We start from the raw sequence: 20,982 nt of genomic DNA, 5'->3' as shown, positions 1-20,982 counted from the left end.
CTAATTTCACTAAAACATAGTGAACATAATTAAGATTGTATTTAGTTGACAATTTTATTTGACATAATTTTCCGTTTGGTTAATTGAAAAAAAAAGGAAATGCCTATAGAGTTGTTTAAGTCTCTGCCCTCTTTCTGTAATCATGGCACGATTATTTTTGCCATAGAGGTTTATTGTTGAAAATAAAATGCTCTATTTTTTCAGAGTCAAGAATCTCAGGAAAATTCAAGCGGGATTTTGAAGTCTGAGGAGCAGGTGGTGAAACTTGGAGGTATCTATGATTATAAATTTACTGAAAATGTAACTGAAATATAAACTGGTAAACTAAATACAAGAATCCCATGCATTTCAGAACAGGTTTGTAGAGGTCTTGTCAAAATTCAGTTTTTATGATTTGTTAATTATGATGAACATTAAATGTATGATGAATCTTGCAGTCCTAATCCATTGTCTTCAACTTGCCTTACAAAAATTGTGCTTTACAATACACAAAGAGCACCTCAAAGGTGCACTATGTAACTTTTAAATCACAATACAAACAAATCATGAAAAATAAAAAACAGGAAATATCATTACTTGATTTTTTTTTCTTTTTTTTCTTTTTTTTTTATAAAAGATTGTTTTGTCTCCTCTTTCTCAGATAACAAGAAGACTTCTCTGCTAATGGAGAACCACATCTTCATCCCATCTCCAAACCAAAGTGGCAAAATCCTAATGCAAAATCTGATCAGCTCTTAATTTCAGCCCACAAAAATAAAAACATTTTATCAAGACGACAGTCAACTACCTCCCAAGAGGGTTCTCAATCTCCCAACCTAATTTCAAAATCAGATTTGAGGCAAGGTAACTACCTACCTGCTGCTTTATCAGTAGAAAACAATACTGAAGAAACTGGAGAGGTTTTAGCTTTCAACATTAACCAAAATGCAAGCTCACTGTCTATGCAACCAAATGAACCACCTAACATTCTAAATCTTCCAGTTATGGCCCCTATATCTTACGAATCTTCAGATCTACCTCATTCATGTTTATTTTGTCCACACCAATTTGCACAAAAAAAAGAACTAATCTGGCATGAAAGTATTCACCGAGCACAAAAACCCTACCAATGTGATCAGTGTCAGAAAATTTTTGTCAGTTTTTGTCATTTGAAGAGGCATAAATTGGTACATACTGGAGTAAGGCCCTATCCATGTGCTCATTGTGGGAAGAAATTCACGACTTTTAATAATCTTAAAGTCCATCAAAGTGTTCACACTGGAGAGAGAAAGTTTAAATGTAGAAACCTGTGGAAAGACTTATGCATTTCACAGTAACCTAATAAGACACCAGGCAGTACATACAAAGGCATAGAGAGAGTTATGTACAGAGCTGTAAGGTTGTGGATTAGACTGCCTGTGTTGCCAAACCAGGGTGGTTATCCTGTCTCCTTAGACAAGGAGAGTTATCCAGGTACCTTAAACATAATTCTTTATATGATCAAAATGTATTAGTTCATTGTCATTGACAACTATGTGTTGTCAGTGACATGTGTTCTTGAGTTTTCAGACAATCTAAAAAACTTATCTGTGTTGTAATGTGTGCATTTGTAACTGCTGAACATTCATCCATAGACATACACGTAGTCCCCCTAGCATAACTGCAAAGTATACCTTTTTTTCATTGAAAATTGTACAATTTGGTTGAATTAGGTCATACTATTCAGCTATTCAAATTAACAATATGAAACCCACTTTTACACCTTTTTCCACTTGAAATTATTATTTTGCAGTGGTCTCAGATCAGTTGCAAGGCCTAAAGAGTTGGGGACTCTGATCAAAACCTTTATTTAAATTCATTGCTATATTTTCTTATTTATTACTGAATTTGTTTTTATGGCTTAAACATTGTCAATAAATAGTTTGAATAATGAAAAAAAATCTAATATAATATTGTTGTTTTTATTTATATTTTATTACTCATCCTTTGCTGTGATGCTGATCAACCAATAGATCCATGTGAGCGACACGCTGACGTCATCACATGGCGACGTTCACACCATCTTTTGCAGACATATCTTTGCTCCGATTTCTATCTTCAACAAAAACGCACTGACAGCGAGTTTACTCACAAACCCCGACTTTTGCATCCCCTATGTCAGCATTTTAAGCTCTCTTCTGCGGGTAACGTTACCACAACCACCCGCTGTGTGCACAATCAGCGCGCAAAAACAAAAACTAGCTCGAAACGGGCTATGATGGCGGCGGACTGTGTTGGTTTCCAGGCTCAGATCGCATCCATCGTGGAGATTTTGGCTAATTCTGCCGTGGCCGAGATCTGTAAACTGGTGGAGGACGGATATGCAGCACTCCGGTCCCAGATGGAGCAGGAGCGGGAGGAAAGCGAGAAGGAGAACGATGCTCTGCGGCAAAAACTGCGCCAAATGGATGCGAAAGTGCGCAGCTACGAGCGGAAAATGAAGAGACGGAGCAACAACCAGCGAGAAGAAGCAAGCATGCACGCTGTTCATTTGATGCCACAAGAAGGTAAAATGCTATTAAGCCAGTTGCTAAATACGGTGCATTTGCTTCTGTTGCATTTGAAGTTCTGCACGAAAAACAGTAATTTCCAATGAGCTCATCCTTCACTGATTAGCACAACGTTAGAATGCATTAATGTAGGCCATGTGGGCGTAGTCTGATATCAGAAGTAGGCTATAATTATTTATCACCAGTCTAGGCTATTCTAATCCCAAATCTAGCCAGAGATCAATTTCATTTTTATGTAGCGTCAGTTTTTCTCTGATGCACACTTCAGCTTTTTGGATGTTTGTTTTAAAAGCTGTCATAAAAATACAATACGCTTTCCTTCCTACTGTTGCAACAAGTTATATCTGATTGTATGGTATAGGGATAAAATCTTCTTTTGTGCATCTGATTATTTTCATTTTAAACAATGTTCAAAATGCTAGCAAATAAAATCAGCCTGAAATGAATGCAATGTTGTATGATCTGACTAAAATATGTTATGTTACATTTTCAGTGCCCGAAGGCCTGATTGTACCTGTCACTGTTGGAGAAGAGGACAAGGTGATTGAACACAGTTCAGCGGTAAATATTTAAAGCCAGAGTAAATTTTAGCCAAAAAATAGACTAAAATAAAACTGTGTTTATGTCTGTCTTTACGTCTAAGGGGTCTCAGACATAAACAGAGACATAAACACACTTTTATTTTAGCCATAATCTATCCCCTATCTATAACTCCATCCTCAGACCTAAAGCAAACTAAAGAAAACAATAGGGCTTGTCAGGATGCTAATAAATGTGAAATCACTCATTAGGGGGCTTGAATGACTATGCTAAGTTGATCTCAGGCACAGTGCAGACTTACAATAGGTGTTTTGAGTTTTACTGTAGTTAGCTCCTCCCTTCAGATAGATACTATAAGGCTGTGTCCACCAGTAATCTTACAAGAACTGAAGAAGCGGTTTAGATGAGTGGTGAAATGACTTCACTCGTTCAATGTTTTGTCCAGTTGACAGATTTTTTTATTTTTCTTTTGCTTTCTTTGAGTATAGATGTTTCGCTGCTTATACAAGCCGCTTGGAAAACTAAACATGGAAAACAAAAGTGATAGCCAGTATTCTATTGAGATCACTCATTAGAGGCCTGAATGATTATGTGAAATATGTCTCAGACAGAGTTCACACTTAGTGTAGTTCAGTAGACCTGGCTACAGATAGATAGACGGCAATGTCCACCAGCAAACTGACCAGAACTGCCACTTTGGCTTGGATGAGAAGTGAAATGTTTTCACTCCAATAATTTTTTATTCAGTTGACAGATTTGACTTTTTCTTTTACTTCTTTTATAGAAAGACATGCATACTTACCTTGAGTGGGTTTACATCTGCAAAAACCTAATTCTTAGTTGTCCTGGAGGAAGGTGTTCTGCTTGTTTCCATGGAAATGTTATCCCTTTGGCTATAATATTCCACAGTATGGCATAAAACTAATCTATTTTCAATGGGAATGTTCCAAAGTATGGTTTTTAACTTTCTATTTCCATGGAATCATGCAGGTGACATGCCACCTCCAGAAAGTTATATATGCCTACTGTATTTTTAACCTAGTTTTAAATTTTAAATATGCTAAAGGTGCACTGTGTAACTTTTCTGGTGGAGGGTCTGCCTCATGAATTTGGGTTTGAATTAAAATAATTCTGATTCTAATCCTAAATGTTTCACAGCATGGCAATAAACGTATCTAATTCTTCTACATTTTTTCACTTGTATCAAGGTCACCTTTATTTATATACCACATTTACAGCCACCTATGGTGCCTGAAGTGCTTTACAGTACAGGATAATGATAGTAAAAACAGCTTATATGTCTAATAGTATTAAAATTGACTAGACTCCAACATAAATAGTTGGAGTCAAGTTTAAAAAAAAAGCAGAGCTCATGTGGTCTTTGTGAGTAAGTTTCTGTTGTTGCCATTAGTCAGTGGAATACTTTGCCAAATGAGATTATAACATCCACAAGTTTTCAAAAGTTTGCACATGTGACAGAAATGGAAAGAAAGAAATGGCTAATATCAAAGCAAGTTTGCACCCATCAGTGAATGTGTATGAAAGAAAGAGTATTTGTACATCTGAAATTGACTGATTGTGTGTGTGAATAAATTGGTATGGGTGGGTGTGTGTGAACTGAATGCTTTTAGAAATGGTGTATTTGAGGGGCGGGTTGTGTTGTATTTTGATGTATTTACCATATGTTTACAGATTTTTCATCCACCTACACCAAACTGTTGTTCTTACTTAACATCAGCCTGTCCAAGAACTACAGGTGGAAATTATTATTTATGCTGTAACCTGGCACCATACATCTTTCCTGTTTTTTAAGGTCAATGTAATGTTGAGCACTGTCCCTGTCTAAATAAAAGCATACCATAAGTAGCTTTGGCCAGAAGAAGAGATTTGGGGCACCACTTAACAAAGTTGAGAAACATTACCTGTTGAATATAAATCTATTAAAAGTAGTCAACTTAATCTGAAAATTGGAAGGCCTTGTAACATATAATTGTCCCATATTCTCCAGTGTAGGGAGGCTGAGAGAAACATTATTCTGCATAGCATCAACAAGGTCTTTGAAGGCAGGCTCATAGATTAAAGAGTGAATACAAATGTTGTTGAATGGGAAAAAAAAAAAAAAAACCTAAATCTGGAAAATTTTTGATCTGTCAGATCAGCTATAGTAACTTGGATAAGAACATGTCAAAAGACAGGCATTAATTTGGAGAGAGAAAGAATTTTAAATTTCTTGGTTGTTGTGCCTTTTTAGGACTGTTAAAATTAGATGCTAATCGATATTCACTAGTATAACTAGTATATACTAGATACTTATTTGACCAGGTATTGATACTAAAAAAAGTCACATTCACAGGACAGAAATGAACCTTTCCTGAATAAATCGCTTTAGATTGATCTAGAGCTGTATCAGAAAGGAGTCTAGTATATACCCGTGGACCACTGTCGAACTTTCCTGAATCACTGAGGGATTGCACAAATATTACACTACATAGTAATATATAATTAGGTACTATGATTTATTGTTGAAAATCACAGTTTTTTGTTGTTATCATTATCATCGTGGTATTGAAATCGGTATTGAATATTGAGTCTATTTCCTAGTATTGTCATTCGGGGTGTGCAAAAATATCAAAATATCAATATATCATATCGATATTTTAATGATACTGTATCAATATCGTGGGCTGCTTTGTATAATTTATGAAATTATTCTGTCATAGCACAATTTTGTGGCTTGTTTGGCGGAAAGAAGCTTCTTTATGACATACATTTGACATTTAATTTGCTTTATTATTTGTTTTGATTATTAAAATAGGTGTGTTTCATATTAGCTTTGCACGGTTAGTGGTTTAACAAAAAGTTTTAGTATCACAGTTGTGACTTAGTAGCTATGCTGTGATCCTTCAGAGCTGTTAAACTGCATATGTCCCTGTGTACATGTAAATGTGGAGCTCGTATAAGCTGTGGATGAATAAGAGTCACCAATGGAATAGTTTGATGTGTTCTTCTAGTTAGTCACATGCACTGATCAAAACGCACTTGGTTTTGTTCATTCATCTTCAGTAAACTGAAGATAAATGCACCATTAAATGTTTGTTTGGTGTGAAAATGGGGTTGATCATTAAGGGCCACAAAAGCCTATATTTTTCACTGAATCACATTGAATCGATTTGAAATATATCATATCATATCATATTGGATCGAATCGAAAAAGTACTGTATCGAGATTATATTGTGGCCTGTGTATCAAGATATGTATCGTATCGGCAAAATCTTAATGATACCCAGCCTTAATCATGATTAAGCCTGACATTTTTGTATTGTGACAACACAACTCCTTTTGTTAAGCAGAGGAGATGAGGAGGAGGGTAGTTTCTGTTTGTGTCTGTCTCTCTATCCTCCAAACTGACAACATGAATTTAATTTTATACACAAATTAACATTGTTGTTCTTCCTGTGGAGAAAGTCTTTAATTTAGTATGATTGTTATTCACACAGCCTTTTATTTGTATCTCGGTCATGGCAAGTCTATCTGAATTTACTTCAGTCAATTGGTTTCTTTCATTCCTGAAAGTGTTGTCAATCGTTTCATTGTTGGAGAAATGGCTCTTATGGCTCTTTTGCTGAATCCTGATGAATCAGAAATGAAGATTGTCTGCTTGCAGAATGCAAGCCTCTATCAAGCTTGTGAAAAATCTTAATTACATTGACTGCTCCGAAATGTAAAGGTCAACCTCGAGAGGCAAAGAGGCCTCCTGTAGCCCAAAAATTACTTTGTTGAACATTTCCTACTTGAAGTTGCAGTACCACGGCAGTGGTGAAGGAAGTGTTTTACATAGTTTCAGAGGTCAACCTTGAATCTCTTCATATGTAGTTTTATTGGAGAGCTTGTTTCTGTTTGTCTTTGTATTTATCTGTTTTTGACAGTGTCTGCGAAAATTAATTTCTCCTTGGGGACAATAAAGGTCTCACTATCTTACTGCTCAAAAGTGCCTTGAAAACCTCCATAGATCTGACCTGTAACTCCATCGGGTTTAATTCTCTAAAATAATTAAATACAAATATGGATCCTGTACCTTTTGGAACTTGATGTCTAACTCCATGTTTTTAGTAACCTTTTGTTGTTGTTTTTTTTCATTGGCTGGCAGCTTCCCGTAAAACAGGAAATGGCGGATAAAGAGGACTGTAACCTGGATCTGAAAGTTGAGCTGAACATCAGAGCAGAGTGTGGTGAGTCCAATGGTGAGATTTAATTTTTAAAATATGGACAAGGTGACAAGAGTATAAAATTGTGGTATATCGATCATCTGTACAGATGGATCTATAGGGAAGTGTGTTTCACAGACACACTCTCTCCTTCATTTGGTCAGCCTCTGTCATGACAGGTGTATTTAACCAATCACAGTGCGAACCTTCAGAAGACAACACAAGTGACCTTCCAAAATGTTCATGAATGATGAGAAATGAACCTAGTGATTCATGTTTGAGTCTTTTCACTTCCCTCTTCATCAATGTCCATAGCTCTTTACTTCTTAAAAACAAAAACAAACAAAAAAAAAGGTAATGTATAAGGTTTAGCTGCATAGAATAGGGGGAAAAATCAGATTGATAATGTGAGCTGCAGCTATCATCTGTCAATGCTTTGCTGTGTTGGGATTCTGTTTACAATGATGAGCTGTAAAGGGGCAGGTAGTAGTCCTGTTTATATTATTAACTTTTTTAAAATAAATATTGACATGTAAAATGACATACACTTGCTTTTTCAGCTCTGGAGTCTAATGAAGAAACCTCTACTGTAGCTGAAAACATCACTCCCCCCACTTCTCAAACTGTACCCTCTTCCACTGATGCCACCATAGACTTAACTTGCCGACCCCGAGCTAAGCGCAAATCCACTAAACCTGTCGCTAACCCTGCTAGTATGACCCCTACTCTGACTGCAGAAAGCCCTATTAAACCAGAAATTCAAGTCATTGACGATGGAGAGGATGATCAACCATCTCAACTTCCTGCTAATTTAACAACTGAGGAAACTAGCCCTGAGCGTTTGAACAATTTGGGAATGGATTTAGCCTGGATGCAAGAGCGCGTGACACATTTGGGAGCTGCATATGCGGTCGCTCAACTTGGATTGGGCAATTCTGATTCGGGCCACACCTCTTTCCAATCGCAAGCGAGCGGCGATAGCTTGGAAGGCCCTCCTACAATGATTTTCCCATCATCCGCGCATGAAATGGCTGCGTTTGCTGCTACTTTTGACTTGTCCGCAGTTGTAGCAAGCTCTCAAAACCCACCCACGTTAACACAACCCACTCCTCCTCAAGCCACGGCCACTTCTGCCTCGACAACCAATCAGAGGCGCTCTTATAGGAGTTCAAAAGAACCAGTCGCATGTAATATTTGCGGTAGAGTTTTTCCCAGTGCGGCAACATTGGAGTTACATCAACGTACACATTCAGGAGAGCGACCATACACCTGTCCACATTGTGGTAAAGGATTTGCCCAACCAAATAATCTGCGAGTCCATTTGCTAATTCACACCGGAGAGAGGAGGTACAGGTGCACACTTTGTGGTAAGAGTTTTATTTCGTCCAGTCACTTAAAGAGGCATCGCACGGTCCACACACAGGAGAAGCCGTACAGCTGTGCCAGATGTGGGCAGTCCTTCAGCCAGATGTGCAGCGTGAGGAGGCACCGGCAGCAGTCTCAGTGTGGACTCTAGACTGTCAAAAAACAGCAAAAATAAATATGTACATGAGTTAAAATGACTTCAGCTCAGAACGTTTGCATTGTTTTGATTAATGGCGTGACTTGGAAGTTGTATTGATTTGGTTGGAAAATATTTCTCATGGTGGGCAGGTACTCCTGGTCTGGAAGTAATATTTCCTTATTTTGCCCATAGACTTTCTAAAAATATATATTAAATTAGTTTAAAGTTAGAAGTAGGCTTATCAGCTATGGGGTAACTCTTTGAAACTGAAATTACATTTTAATAAGTTATAATAAAAGTTTGCTGTATTTTCAAGTTTGAATGTGTTTATTTTTTATATAATTGAGTTATAATTAAGTTACCCCATAGCTGATTAGCTCCTGTCATGCCTTTAAACTCCAATTCTTTTTAATACATTTTTGATCTGCTAGTAAATTTTAGTTTTTATCTTAAGATGATTTGTGCTACAAAAATAAGCCCTGGTGAAAACTAAAATATATTTAAAAATATTGTAAAAAATAAAATAAAATAAAAATTAAATCTAAACTTTGCTAAACCACTAAAATCAAAATTCTGTCCACTCAAGTCATTTTATCTCATGTACATGTTCTTTAACAGTAGAAAATGACAATGAAAATTCCCATTGCCAGTGAAAGCTCCAGTGCATTGATGTAAGCATGAACTCTGTGCTGTTCTGTGTTCTGTGTCTTTAATATCACAGTGTTATATTTGCATTAAGTGGATTGTCTCAGTCCTGCCAATCTAAGCCTTCAATCAGAACGAGTCATGCTGGCAACATTTTGAGGACTTTTCACCACTTTATCTGTAGTGAACCTGGACTGATATTACAGTGTTGGCCACTGTGTTAGGGTAATGTATTTGTTACTCAGTATATTTGTGATATGTAAAACAGGAACATGCTCCTTTTTAATATGATAATATGAGTATTTTCACATCCAGTGTATACCACTAAGTGCAGCCGTACCATTGTGAGAATGCTCTGAAGCTAAGCAGGACGGGGACTTATTAATACTTGGATGGGATACCGCTGAAAATATAAGATGCCACTGCGGGGCAGCAGTGACAGTGGTACTATTGTTGGCTCCATGGGAAAGACACTTCCACCTGATTGTCTTCAGAGATGGAATTTGGCCCATGGCTGGAATCAGTCCTGCTTACAGGATGCATGTTATGTATGTTAATTAACATACACTGCTCCGATCCAATTAACAAATAATAAATGTTACCAACCAGGGACCTTCTTGTTGTGAGATGAACATGCTAACCACCTATATAACACACTAGCTTTGTGTCTTGTTTGACAAGTAGCAGGAGGTGTAGTGTTAGCATTGTAACATAGGTCTACACAGCCAGAGATACTTGTTCTGATCAGATTAAATTGGCTTGACTCCATTTTGTTTTGTTGCTCCTGTGTGGAGAGGTTTGAGTGCCTGAAGCTTTGAAATGCGATTCCTTGTGGTGCTAGAAAAGTGAGACTTCATTATATAAGGCCTGACTTGTATTACTGGTGCACAAACTAAACCCAATCATAAATTTATATTTGCCTTACCGTTCTGAGCTCTTAAATGTGTTCCACATGTTTACTAAAACATTAGTTTTTTCAAATGTTTACAGTCGCTTCCACTAAATCATTTTAACACTACTTACTAAGTTTAAAAAATGTTGAAGGTTGATTTATTTTTAATTACAAAAACATTGGACATGATGACCAAGTTGTTTGTAATATTTGGTGTTTGGTTGTCAAGACAATTATCCAATCAGCATAATGAGCCTCACATGAGTCTCTCATTTGGGTTGCCAGGTTCAATGCTGAAATCCAGTTGGTTTGAACCTAAAAGGACTCTCTAATCTGAATATTCACTACCTAAACCCCAGCACCTGCAGCAAATCACTAATCAGTGCTAGTGCAGCCTCTGCAGCTCAGTGAGTGAATTCTGGAGGTTCTGAGCTTTCACAAGAGACATGGCCTGTACTGAAAAAGAGGAAAACTTGTATGTGTCCTCTGCCTTCAGCTTTAGGCACTAGCAACCCAGGTTCATTTGTGATTGTAGTATTTTTTTTTTTTTTTTTTTATCAGCCAGAGCACAGGCTACATACAGTTTCTTCATAATATTTATTGGTCATAATCAATTCTCTGCCAGTTAAGCAACAAACAATATGTTCATTGTTCATATTATTTTATGTTTATTTTATGTTAATATTTTCGGACCGGCTACAGTCAGTCAGTTTTGAAGAAAATCATTTCACAGCAACTACATATATTTCTATATGTACTTTTTTTCACAACACATTTTATGTCAACCCTTTTATTTTATTTTATTTATTTTTTTTGTTTACGAATTGAGCATAATATCACTTCTTGGAAAGAAATGTTCCACGGTATGGCATTAAACATATTCAGCTTTATTCTGTCTCTTTTTATAACTACAAGTACCTTTAAAACATGCATTCTTACTGTGAAGTTACCTCTCCACAGATCTGACCTGTAGCTGTTTCCTTGGAGATCATCTACACATTAATTTCCATACTACTGTGGTGTGGAGCAATTCGGGAAAATTAATAACATCTCCATGGAGACAAGCAGGTAGCAGACCCTCCACCAGAATAACTACATTGTGCCTCTTTAAAATAAGCACTTTTGACTGACCATTGTATTTTGATCAATGTAATGACAAAAAATATTTGGTTGAAGTCATAAGCTTCCTTAATTACTTTGCAAATCCGGATGCATCATTTTAAGTACATTGGCGTTCATTCTTTTATTTGTTTTAAAACTGTAAAAATTGTACAGATAATGTTTTGTGTAGTGTCTTGTTTTGGATGTTGACCTCTTGAGCTGCTCTCATTAAACGATTGCCTTTTGAAATGTCTGTGTGAAACGTTGTACAATATTCATTAAATGTACAAAATGTTTGCAATGAACTGGGTTTTTGGCTTTTAGTAATATTTCATCTGTCTTGGTGCTTTTTCAATATACACATTCATACAGGTAAAGTGAATGTTCTAAGACACAGTATACACACAACTTTTGCATTTGAGGGAGGAGATACTGGTTAAACAGTTGTGATTTTAATCAACTCTACAAAATCTTGATACAGAACATTTCTTTTATTATTTATTAAGACAAAAAAACAGGACTCAGACAGATTCAGTATAGACCAGGACCAGAACTAAAATTGGGACTAAGCTAAGTGGGATCCAAACTGAAAACCAAACAGAACTAAACCAGGTCCCAACAGGGTCTTAAGTAGGATTTAACATTTTTGTTCTTTTCCCTCAAAACAAAATATGGAGACAGATGTCCCAACTTTTTAAGGAGCTTTTATTTCAAACATTTGGCTCAAAAACAAGACATTTTACACTTGTGGTAACATAACTACTTTAATTTCTCAGTCTGTGTCTTCTGTTTATGTTTTGGAGTCTGTTAAAATCTCAACTGAAAATAAATCACAGATATTTGATGAAGACACTTTTTGTTTCAATTACTATTTAAAAAAAAAAAAAAAAAGAAAGAAAATTCTGATTACTGGTCATTAGTAACAACCACACAATAACACTCACTGTATGTACAAAAGGAACAAGATGACATTTTACATTCTGACAATGTGAACCTGTACAAAAAAAAAGTATTGAAAATAAAATTGTATGGACATACAAATGATTGTTTTAAATGTATATTAAAGATGTACTATGCAACTTTTCTAGTGGAGGGCTGGCTGCAGGCTTGTCTCGAGTGAAATGTAATCGCTTTCCCTTAGATTTTTCACAGTATGATAGACTTATCTATATTTCATTTGTTCAGCAACAAGAGTTAAAAAGTATGTTGAAAAACATGCATTCGAACTGTAAGCCTCTCCACAGATATGACCTGTAACATAGCCTGGTTGCAAGCCTTGTTTGTCTCCTTGGACATAGATACGTTTAATGCCATACTTTGGATTATTCCAGACAAAGCAATAAAATATCCATGGAGACAAGCAGGTGGTGGACCTTCCATCAGAAAAGTTACATAGTGTACCTTTAAAATAGCTTATTGCAAAACACATCACAGTGGTAAGATTAAGATTGTCTTTTGTATACCACAATTATTGGTGGTCTCTTAAGTCTATTCTAAGTGATCTAGGACTAAATCAAAACTGAACCAGGTTCAAACTGGGTCTGAACATAGACTAAAACTTAAAGGCACATTATGTAACTTCCCTCCATTGCTAAAACACTACCTTGAGAAACATTTGTATTTTATTGTGAGGGGGCTTTCATGCTTGCCTGCAGGCAGACAGGATTAATGCCATACATTGGAACATACATTCTAAGCAAAGTAATAACATCTCCAAGGAGATAAGCAAGTGGCAGACACTCCATCATAACAGGTACCTTATGCAACTAACTAAACCAAGTGAAAGGCCAGGACTAAACCGGGATTTAAACTGATCAGACAAGGGTTAAGTTTGGTCTATGAAGGGACTTAACAAGGACTAAACCAGAAATAAAGCAGGTTTAAACCTCTCAATACACCTTACTATTTCTTAAATTCTGTATAAATTTCGATTCAACACTACAACCCACATGACTACAGACGATATTAGCAAAGACTTTTGCAGTGTAAATAATAGTATCTTATATTGTGAATATACAAATATGTGCACTTAAACTCCACAGGATTACAAGAGGTTTGGAGATTCAGTTCCCATCTGCAGATACCACGGCCTGTGTAGAGATGGCATCTTGATTAAGAGGCTGAAAAAAGAAAAGAAAAGCATTTAAATAATGGGTGAAGAAATTAAATGTCCTGTAGTTTGAACTTTTAGCCGTGCCACATTCTCCTTTCTGACAGTGTGATATTGCAGGATCTTCTGTATTCATTATTACCCAAGAAAATGTTATGTAAAATGAGTTAGCAGCTTTTACCATACAGTGCATGATGTGAAGAGCATTTATCTTCACAAGAATAATTTACCTGTAATCTTTATCTTATCTCGTCAAAAACATATCTGGTGCAATCATTTGTTAGGTAAACTGAGTAACACTGTTCCTATGTTAATTTTAAACAGCAAAATTACAAAAACATTTTACATTTTATCCAATCAAAAATCTGAATAAGCTCTTCACCATGGGCAGTGTTGCCAGGTTTGCTCTTTTCCTGCATAAGTGGGTGGTTTTCGATCCAGAATAATTTTTCAAGTAAAATGTGTTCATTTTAGATTAATGCTAATGGTTTATGTCATCGGAGGAGCGCTGTTTTAAAGATAAAAAAAAGCAAACAAAACATTATCTGTGAGATACTTGATTTGAACATGTTATCTCATATTTTGTGGAGACAGATAGGTCTAGCTTATGAAATTTACAATAAAATGTCAACATACCCCCATTTAAAAAGTACTTTGAACACATGTACTTAATGTAATCAATACTACCCACCTCTGAATAACAGCTAGAACACGTTATACCAAATGAAGTGTGCATTTGAGTGTGTTTCTTACATTGTATATCTGAAAGCTGCGTCTCTGTCTGAAGAGCAGGAAAGAAAGGACTCCAGAGATGGTGGTCTGAGCCAGAGTGAAGAGGAGTAGGGCCGATTTCACGCCTTTACTCAGCTTCTGTGGATGAAATAAAACAAAGTATCACCGTGAGTTAATCAAATGATCATATTACATTTTCACTCACACATTTTCTGACAAACATTCAGATTGTAACAAGATTTTCAATTGATGTTAATATAAAATTCTTTTACAGGATAAGCAGTTTTTAAGATATTAATTATTATAAAGTAAGGTGTTTCAAAGTGATTTGCTAATTGCATCCATTCACATTGTGATTTCGATTACATTGTGGTTAATCTTGCAGCTCTATCAAAAAGTACCGCTTTGAAGAAAATTAATTTTAATAGACATTCTGTTATTTCTAATTATTATTAAGAGGTCTACAGCCAACCCTGTGTCAGTAAAAGCATGTGGATTGGAGCAGAATTCAGACTTTAGGAATGTGACAATTTTGTGTGGTCAATGAACCTGAATTCATGAAATAGTCGCTTTACATTTTTGTGCATTATTCATTCACTTATACTTGGTGGTGGTAAATAATACTGTATAGATTGACAGAAGAGAAGCTGCCAATCTGTGCCACGGCCCTCTGACCACCACCAACACTCACGCACTACGCTCATAGTAGGCAATGTGGCTGAAATGTCTTGCCCAAGAACAGCAGTTTCCACAGATCTCAAGGTGATATGACCACATAGATGTATTATGATTATTAACTTGCCCTGACCCTGGATCTGGTGACCCTCCCTGTTTGTTTTAGGTTTTTCTATTATTATTATTATTGTATTTTTCTGATTGTTTATTTTGAATTGATTGTTGGATTTAAATATATTATGTATGGAATCAAGCATTTAAAATATATTAATGCAAAACTAATACATTAAAGTCAAATGTTTTTGTTTGTCTGATCCATCGGCCCTGTTTCAAGAAGCAGCTTTAGTCCAAACTCAGACTTTGCTAACCCTGAAAAGAGGTCAACTCAGAATTCACAGTTAACCTAAACCCACCACAGTTCAACTGGGGCCGCCTTGGCACGGAACAGTTGGGGAGGGGGCACCCCCAGCCAGGGAGCATTTTGATTACAAATGGCCCAGGCTGCTTTTAGGCGTGACACAGGTCTAGTAAAATACACCCAAAGGCATGACGTAGGCCTGCGCTGCCACAAAGCACAGGACAGCTATAAAAAAGACCAGTGATACAGAAGAATCACCACAGATCAACAGCGGCATGACAATGGAGTTGGTTAATTTAGTTCACTTTTGCCTTAATTCAATACACGTATTTAATGTCACATATAAAAGTACAGTTTATGTTACTACACTCCAAATATTCAAATGATATACCAAACCTTTTAGTGTAACATATATAATAATATTTAATGAGCTACACAAATACAAGTGTGAATAACAATAATGACGTATTTTAATGCATTACACTAATTATTCATTAAAGTATCCCATTTCAATATCAAACCTGAATTTAACCTGCCCACAGTCACATGGCTTCCTGTCCTGCCAAGATGGAAACCATCCACTGGTTTACTGTTGCCACAGTGAATCCTCTGGGATCCATTGATTTTCTCCTCAGCCAAACTCAATATGAACATACTCTGAGTGGTCTAACTCTGCTCTAAGCTTGTTTTCTGAAACAGGAAACTCTGAGTGAGCCCAGTTGTAGTGGGATAACTCTTGAGTCAGAAATTAAACTCAGGGTTAGTTCACTCTGCTTTGTGAAATAGAGCCATATACTCTAAAAGTAGAAAAAAGTCAAAGTAGTACATTTTCTGGATCAGGTCAGTATGTCCCATCTGAACAGAGATCTCTCCTTGGCCATTAAAATAAACAGAGGAATGTCCTAAAGCAGCCAAAGTCACCACGAAAGCACAATTAGATCCATTTAAACAGAGACACAACAGACAATAAGATGGCAGAGGGGCTATCCTGCCTCCTCTCAGTAAGAAGGTTGTGGGTTAGACTCCTGATCTCTCGGAGTGGAGTGGCATTTCCTCCCTATGTTACTGTGGCAGAGTTATCCTGGTTATCCAGTCTTCTTCCTCGTTTTACCCATATATTAACATTATGCTAAAATATACAAATTATAGCAATTTGGGATACTCACGGTGGCATAGTGCTTGTCATCACAGTTGTCGTACATTTGTTTGATGCAGGGAGTTGCTGGGTTTCTCTCTATGTCCACAGAATAGACGATGATGGCCATGATTGCGATGACAGTGGTGATGACGCTAGTAACTAAACAGGCGTAGAGCTAAAGATGGAGTCAAAACAATAAAATCAGATCAAGATAAGGAAGTCATGTTGGAGAGGAAAGAAGACAAGACGGTAACACGTGATTTTACATATTTTCAGATAATGATAATGATCAAATTTTTGGTGTGCATGTAAATGTAGCCACTGTCTTCACACCATCTTCACCAAAGGAGCAGAACTATCAGCCTTTCCATCTCCTCCAGTATTATTCCTCCTAACCATCACATTTCACTTCACTTCACACCTGTCTATACCTGCCCTAGTAAGTTCATGTTTTTACAAAATTATTACAGCTTATTCATTTAATTTGCATACTTACGTGATTCATATTGCAGTATTTGTCCAAGAGTATAGAAACAACTCCTGCAATGACAAACTGCAAAAACAGAAATAAGAGAATAGAATAAAAATATAAATGATGAGATATATTTCAAAGTATTATGGTGTATTATTCTATAATTTCTGTCCGTAGATATAGTATAAGTAAACGTACTTAAATTAAATCTTTACACATAATCGTTATCTTTTACAGATAACGATTGTGTGTTGATTTATTTGCACTTATAAAAACAAGATGTAAAAGTGTGAAATGTGTTTACCTTTTATACTTTGGTTTTCAAACTGACTATCCAATCAGAAAACAGAATGACTTTGGGTTGCCAGATCCTACATCTAAATTCAGCTTGCAATAAATCCAAAAGTGCTCTCTTTTAAGCTATATAATATGTTCTCAGGATAATGGAATCCTAGGTTAAGTTTGATTGATTGATATTTTTTTGTATTGTAAAAGCTGCTTTTGTTGTTCAACTCTTTGGTAAGCTTTGGCTTTTAAATGCTGACAGTTTTTTACAGCTGTCCGGTCCCTGTATGACCGGAGCAGGAGCTGTGTTCGCATTGCCGGCAGTAAGTCAGACCTGTTCCCGGTGCATGTTGGACTCCGCCAGGGCTGCCCTTTGTCACCGGTTCTGTTCATTATATTTATGGACAGAGTTTCTAGGCGCAGCCAGGGGTCGGAGGGGGTCTGGTTCGGGAACCACAGGATTTCATCTCTGCTGTTTGCAGATGATGTTGTCCTGATGGCTTCTTCGAGCCAGGACCTGCAACAGGCACTGGGACGGTTTGCAGCCAAGTGTGAAGTGCCTGGGATGAGAATCAGCTCCTCTAAATCCGAGGCCATGGTTCTTGACCGGAAAAAGGTGGCTTGCCCTCTCCGGGTGGGTGGTGAGTCTCTGCCCCAAGTGGAGGAGTTCAAGTATCTCGGGGTCTTGTTCACGAGTGAGGGAAGGATGGAGCGTGAGATTGACAGGTGGATCGGTGCGGCGTCTGCAGTGATGGGGTCGCTGTATCGGTCCGTTGTGGTGAAGAAGGAGCTGAGCCCAAAGGCAAAGCTCTCGATTTACTGGTCAATCTACGTTCTCTACCCTCACCTATGGTCATGAGCTCTGGGTAATGACCGAAAGGACAAGATCGCGGATACAAACGGCCGAAATGGGTTTCCTCCACAGAGTGCACCCTTAGGGATAGGGTGAGGAGCTCGGTCACACGGGAGGAGCTCGGAGTAGAGCCGCTGCTCCTACACGTTGAGAGGAGCCAGTTGAGGTGGCTCGGGCATCTGCTCATGATGCGTCCTGGACGCCTCCCTAGGGAGGTGTTCTGGGCATGTCCCACCGGGAGGAGGCCCCGGGGAAGACCCAGGACACGCTGGAGGGACTATGTCTCTCGGCTGGCCTGGGAATGCCTTGGGATCCCACCGGAGGAGCTGGAGGACGTGTCTGGGGTGAGGGAAGTCTGGGAGTCCCTGCTTAGACTGCTGCCCCCGCGACCCGGCCCAGGATAAGCGGAAGAAAATGGATGGATGCATGGAGTTTTTTACAGTTGTAATTATGTAGCTGTTTAAAACCATTAAGCGCACATGTCACAACCACGATCATCCAAACATAATAATAGTATTTAAACAACAGCATTTTGAGTTACTGACGGAGAGACCGCTCCACCAGGGCACCCCCATCCACACCACCTCCGTGTGTTCCGTCAAGTGAAGAGGGATGGAGTAACCCATGACGAGGAGACCCAACATCAACTGGCTCACCTCAAACACAAACAAACCAAAGTAATTACTAGGCCTGTAAAACAGAACACACTGTATCTTTTTTTTTTGCATTTGCATTTGCATAATAGACCATAATGCAAAAGAATATAATGAGGCTACAACTGTAATTAAGGGTCCATAGTGTTAAAAGAGCACACTTACCCCCAGACACTTGGGCTCCCCCTTCTGAACAGCCGCCCTCAGAGCCTGTTTACTGTCCATTAGCTTTACCACATTGGCATCAGCTAACACCTGCACTGTCAGGTCTCTATTCACTGCCACTGCCATCACCTGAAGAAGAAAAGATCATTCAAATCAGACTCTGACAATGTTCACAAATAATACACTATAGGGTTGTGACAAATCTGTAGATGAGGCTTAGGATTTATCATGTATCACAGACTAGAGATAGGCAGGTCCAGCCCAGCTTATAAGCGGACTAAGCAGCTCCTTAGGGCCCCAAGGCCACCAGAGGGCCCCCAAGAGCCCATACATTTATATTAAAAATAATATAATATGTACTTGTGTGTTTACAGCTTCCTAAATATCCCTCTCAAGCGATTACATTTGTTTTTTATCTGTAGTACCAAAATATCTGCTGCTGCCTAAATTTGTTTTTGAGTGGAGCATAGGTGTGGGCAGCTATGTGTTTACATTGGTGTAAGGACTCCTCACCCCGAGGTGTGCTGAGGCAGCTGAGGTACATTTGAATAGCCATTTTACAAGTTAGAGTGAAAGTTAGTGAGCTTAAGTTTAGCTAGTCTAAGGCAATGCATCAAGAACACAAGAAGATGACTGTTTTGGGAAAGATGGTGAGAGGACTCGAAATAGTCTATTACTTAATTCTTACTCTAATGGACATGACATGCCAGGATAAAACACTGAAGCAGGATGTTTATCCAACATGTAAATTACATAAATCTGAGTCACATGAACGCAGCATGCTGAGTCAGCGAATTAAATTGTCTGCTTTTGACTGTTGGCTTTTTCCTTCGCAATAAGCCATCAACTAGGCCTTTGTGAATGTTTAGGCTCCCGCAGGTTGCTCCTGTTATTAAATTAGTAACACTGATAAACCACTGTCACATTTGCTGGACGACTGAATGGCCTGTGAACAAGTCATGTCCTGAATGTGTAATGTATAGGCTAATTAATATGCAACTGCAAACTGTTTGCATTATTTTGAAGCGTACTACTTTTGGCTTATGCCCTATCCACCATTGCATTTTATAATGTAAATGTAGGACCACTGTAGCCAACTGGAACATGGCTATGGCTAGAATGTTGTCAAATGTGAATCAGCAATTGCTGAGCCAAGGTACATCCACTTCCGGGGGCCCCATAAAACAAATTCAGCTTAGTACCCCCTGAAAGCTAGGGCCGGCCCTGGAGAAAAGTTTATATATATAATTATTATTATTTATTTATTTATTTTTTAAGTAATGCATTGTTGTGTAAACAAAAAGTAGTTTTCATATAATTAATGTTAGAGTTTTTGTATTCCAACAGCATAATTAGATCACTTATTGATGTGCTCCTCCGTGTTTTTAAAGTTCATTCACTATCACCAGACTCATTCTGATTATTTTTTAACTCAAAATGCCCTCAACCATCTCCACTCCAAGCAGCTGTTGCTTGTCTGATTTGAACTCCACTCCTGAGTGTGCCTGGCAGGTGGAGTCTATGCTTTCTCTGCTTCTTAGCAACAATCCAGTGGGCTATATGATTTGTTTTCCACATAGCCTATCCTAACCTACTGTATACATTATTTTAAGTTATAGTTATAGGCTTGAAAACTAAGTTTAAGATGTTAAAAGCCTACAGAATGCATAGCGCCTTTACTTTTTATATAGACTAGCCTATATTAATTTGTCAATGTTTTACGAGTTAAATGTTTCCTTAGTCAAATCCACTCAATAAAGAGGTTATTCAAATCCAAGTCATTTTTTGCAGTGGTCCAAATGTAATGTAAGCAGACCCCTCCACTTCCCTGCGCGTATCACCCCACAAACACGCACGCCGTTATAACTCATACTCACGGTTCCCTGCTTTCTCTTTCTTGACCACTAATCCAAATAATTATCCACTTGTATCCACAATCACGTTGTCGCGCTTTTCTTTGCGTCCGTCTTCGTACAGGTTTCTACTGCCCAAACTGTAGACTATGGGGTGATGCGCAGTGCGTGAGTTACGTTTTTTTTTACGCACGACACAACGGGACCCCTCGCCCTGTTTTTTGGCAGCGCGGATAATCAAGACTCCTCCTTCGCTTCCGCTCTTGTTCCTT

The 20,982-nt window shown here is 37.8% G+C and overlaps 2 protein-coding genes across 2 annotated transcripts; one reads left to right on the top strand and one right to left on the bottom strand.

Annotated features, from left to right (window-relative positions):
- Window positions 1-2,023: 2,023 nt before the first annotated feature.
- LOC117369688 (zinc finger protein 180-like) lies at window positions 2,024-9,291 on the top strand. The gene is made up of 4 exons (XM_033965005.2): window positions 2,024-2,525; window positions 3,022-3,089; window positions 7,217-7,310; window positions 7,835-9,291. Exons 1-4 carry the CDS (start codon window positions 2,234-2,236, stop codon window positions 8,788-8,790), a joined length of 1,410 nt encoding a protein of 469 aa, XP_033820896.2. The 5' UTR covers window positions 2,024-2,233; the 3' UTR covers window positions 8,791-9,291.
- Window positions 9,292-12,316: 3,025 nt separating this feature from the next.
- tmem176 (transmembrane protein 176) lies at window positions 12,317-20,952 on the bottom strand. Its single transcript, XM_033973127.2, has 7 exons — window positions 20,735-20,952; window positions 18,858-18,986; window positions 18,585-18,695; window positions 16,926-16,982; window positions 16,458-16,604; window positions 14,280-14,396; window positions 12,317-13,536 (listed from the first exon to the last, which is right to left on the bottom strand). Exons 2-7 carry the CDS (start codon window positions 18,981-18,983, stop codon window positions 13,480-13,482), a joined length of 615 nt encoding a protein of 204 aa, XP_033829018.1. The 5' UTR covers window positions 18,984-18,986; window positions 20,735-20,952; the 3' UTR covers window positions 12,317-13,479.
- Window positions 20,953-20,982: the final 30 nt, after the last annotated feature.

The sequence above is a fragment of the Periophthalmus magnuspinnatus genome, chromosome 1 (genome assembly GCF_009829125.3).
Source record: "Periophthalmus magnuspinnatus isolate fPerMag1 chromosome 1, fPerMag1.2.pri, whole genome shotgun sequence".
Taxonomy (NCBI): Eukaryota; Metazoa; Chordata; class Actinopteri; order Gobiiformes; family Gobiidae; genus Periophthalmus; species Periophthalmus magnuspinnatus.
Note: the sequence above shows the minus strand (reverse complement) of the source record. Positions and strands in the feature narration are given on the sequence as shown.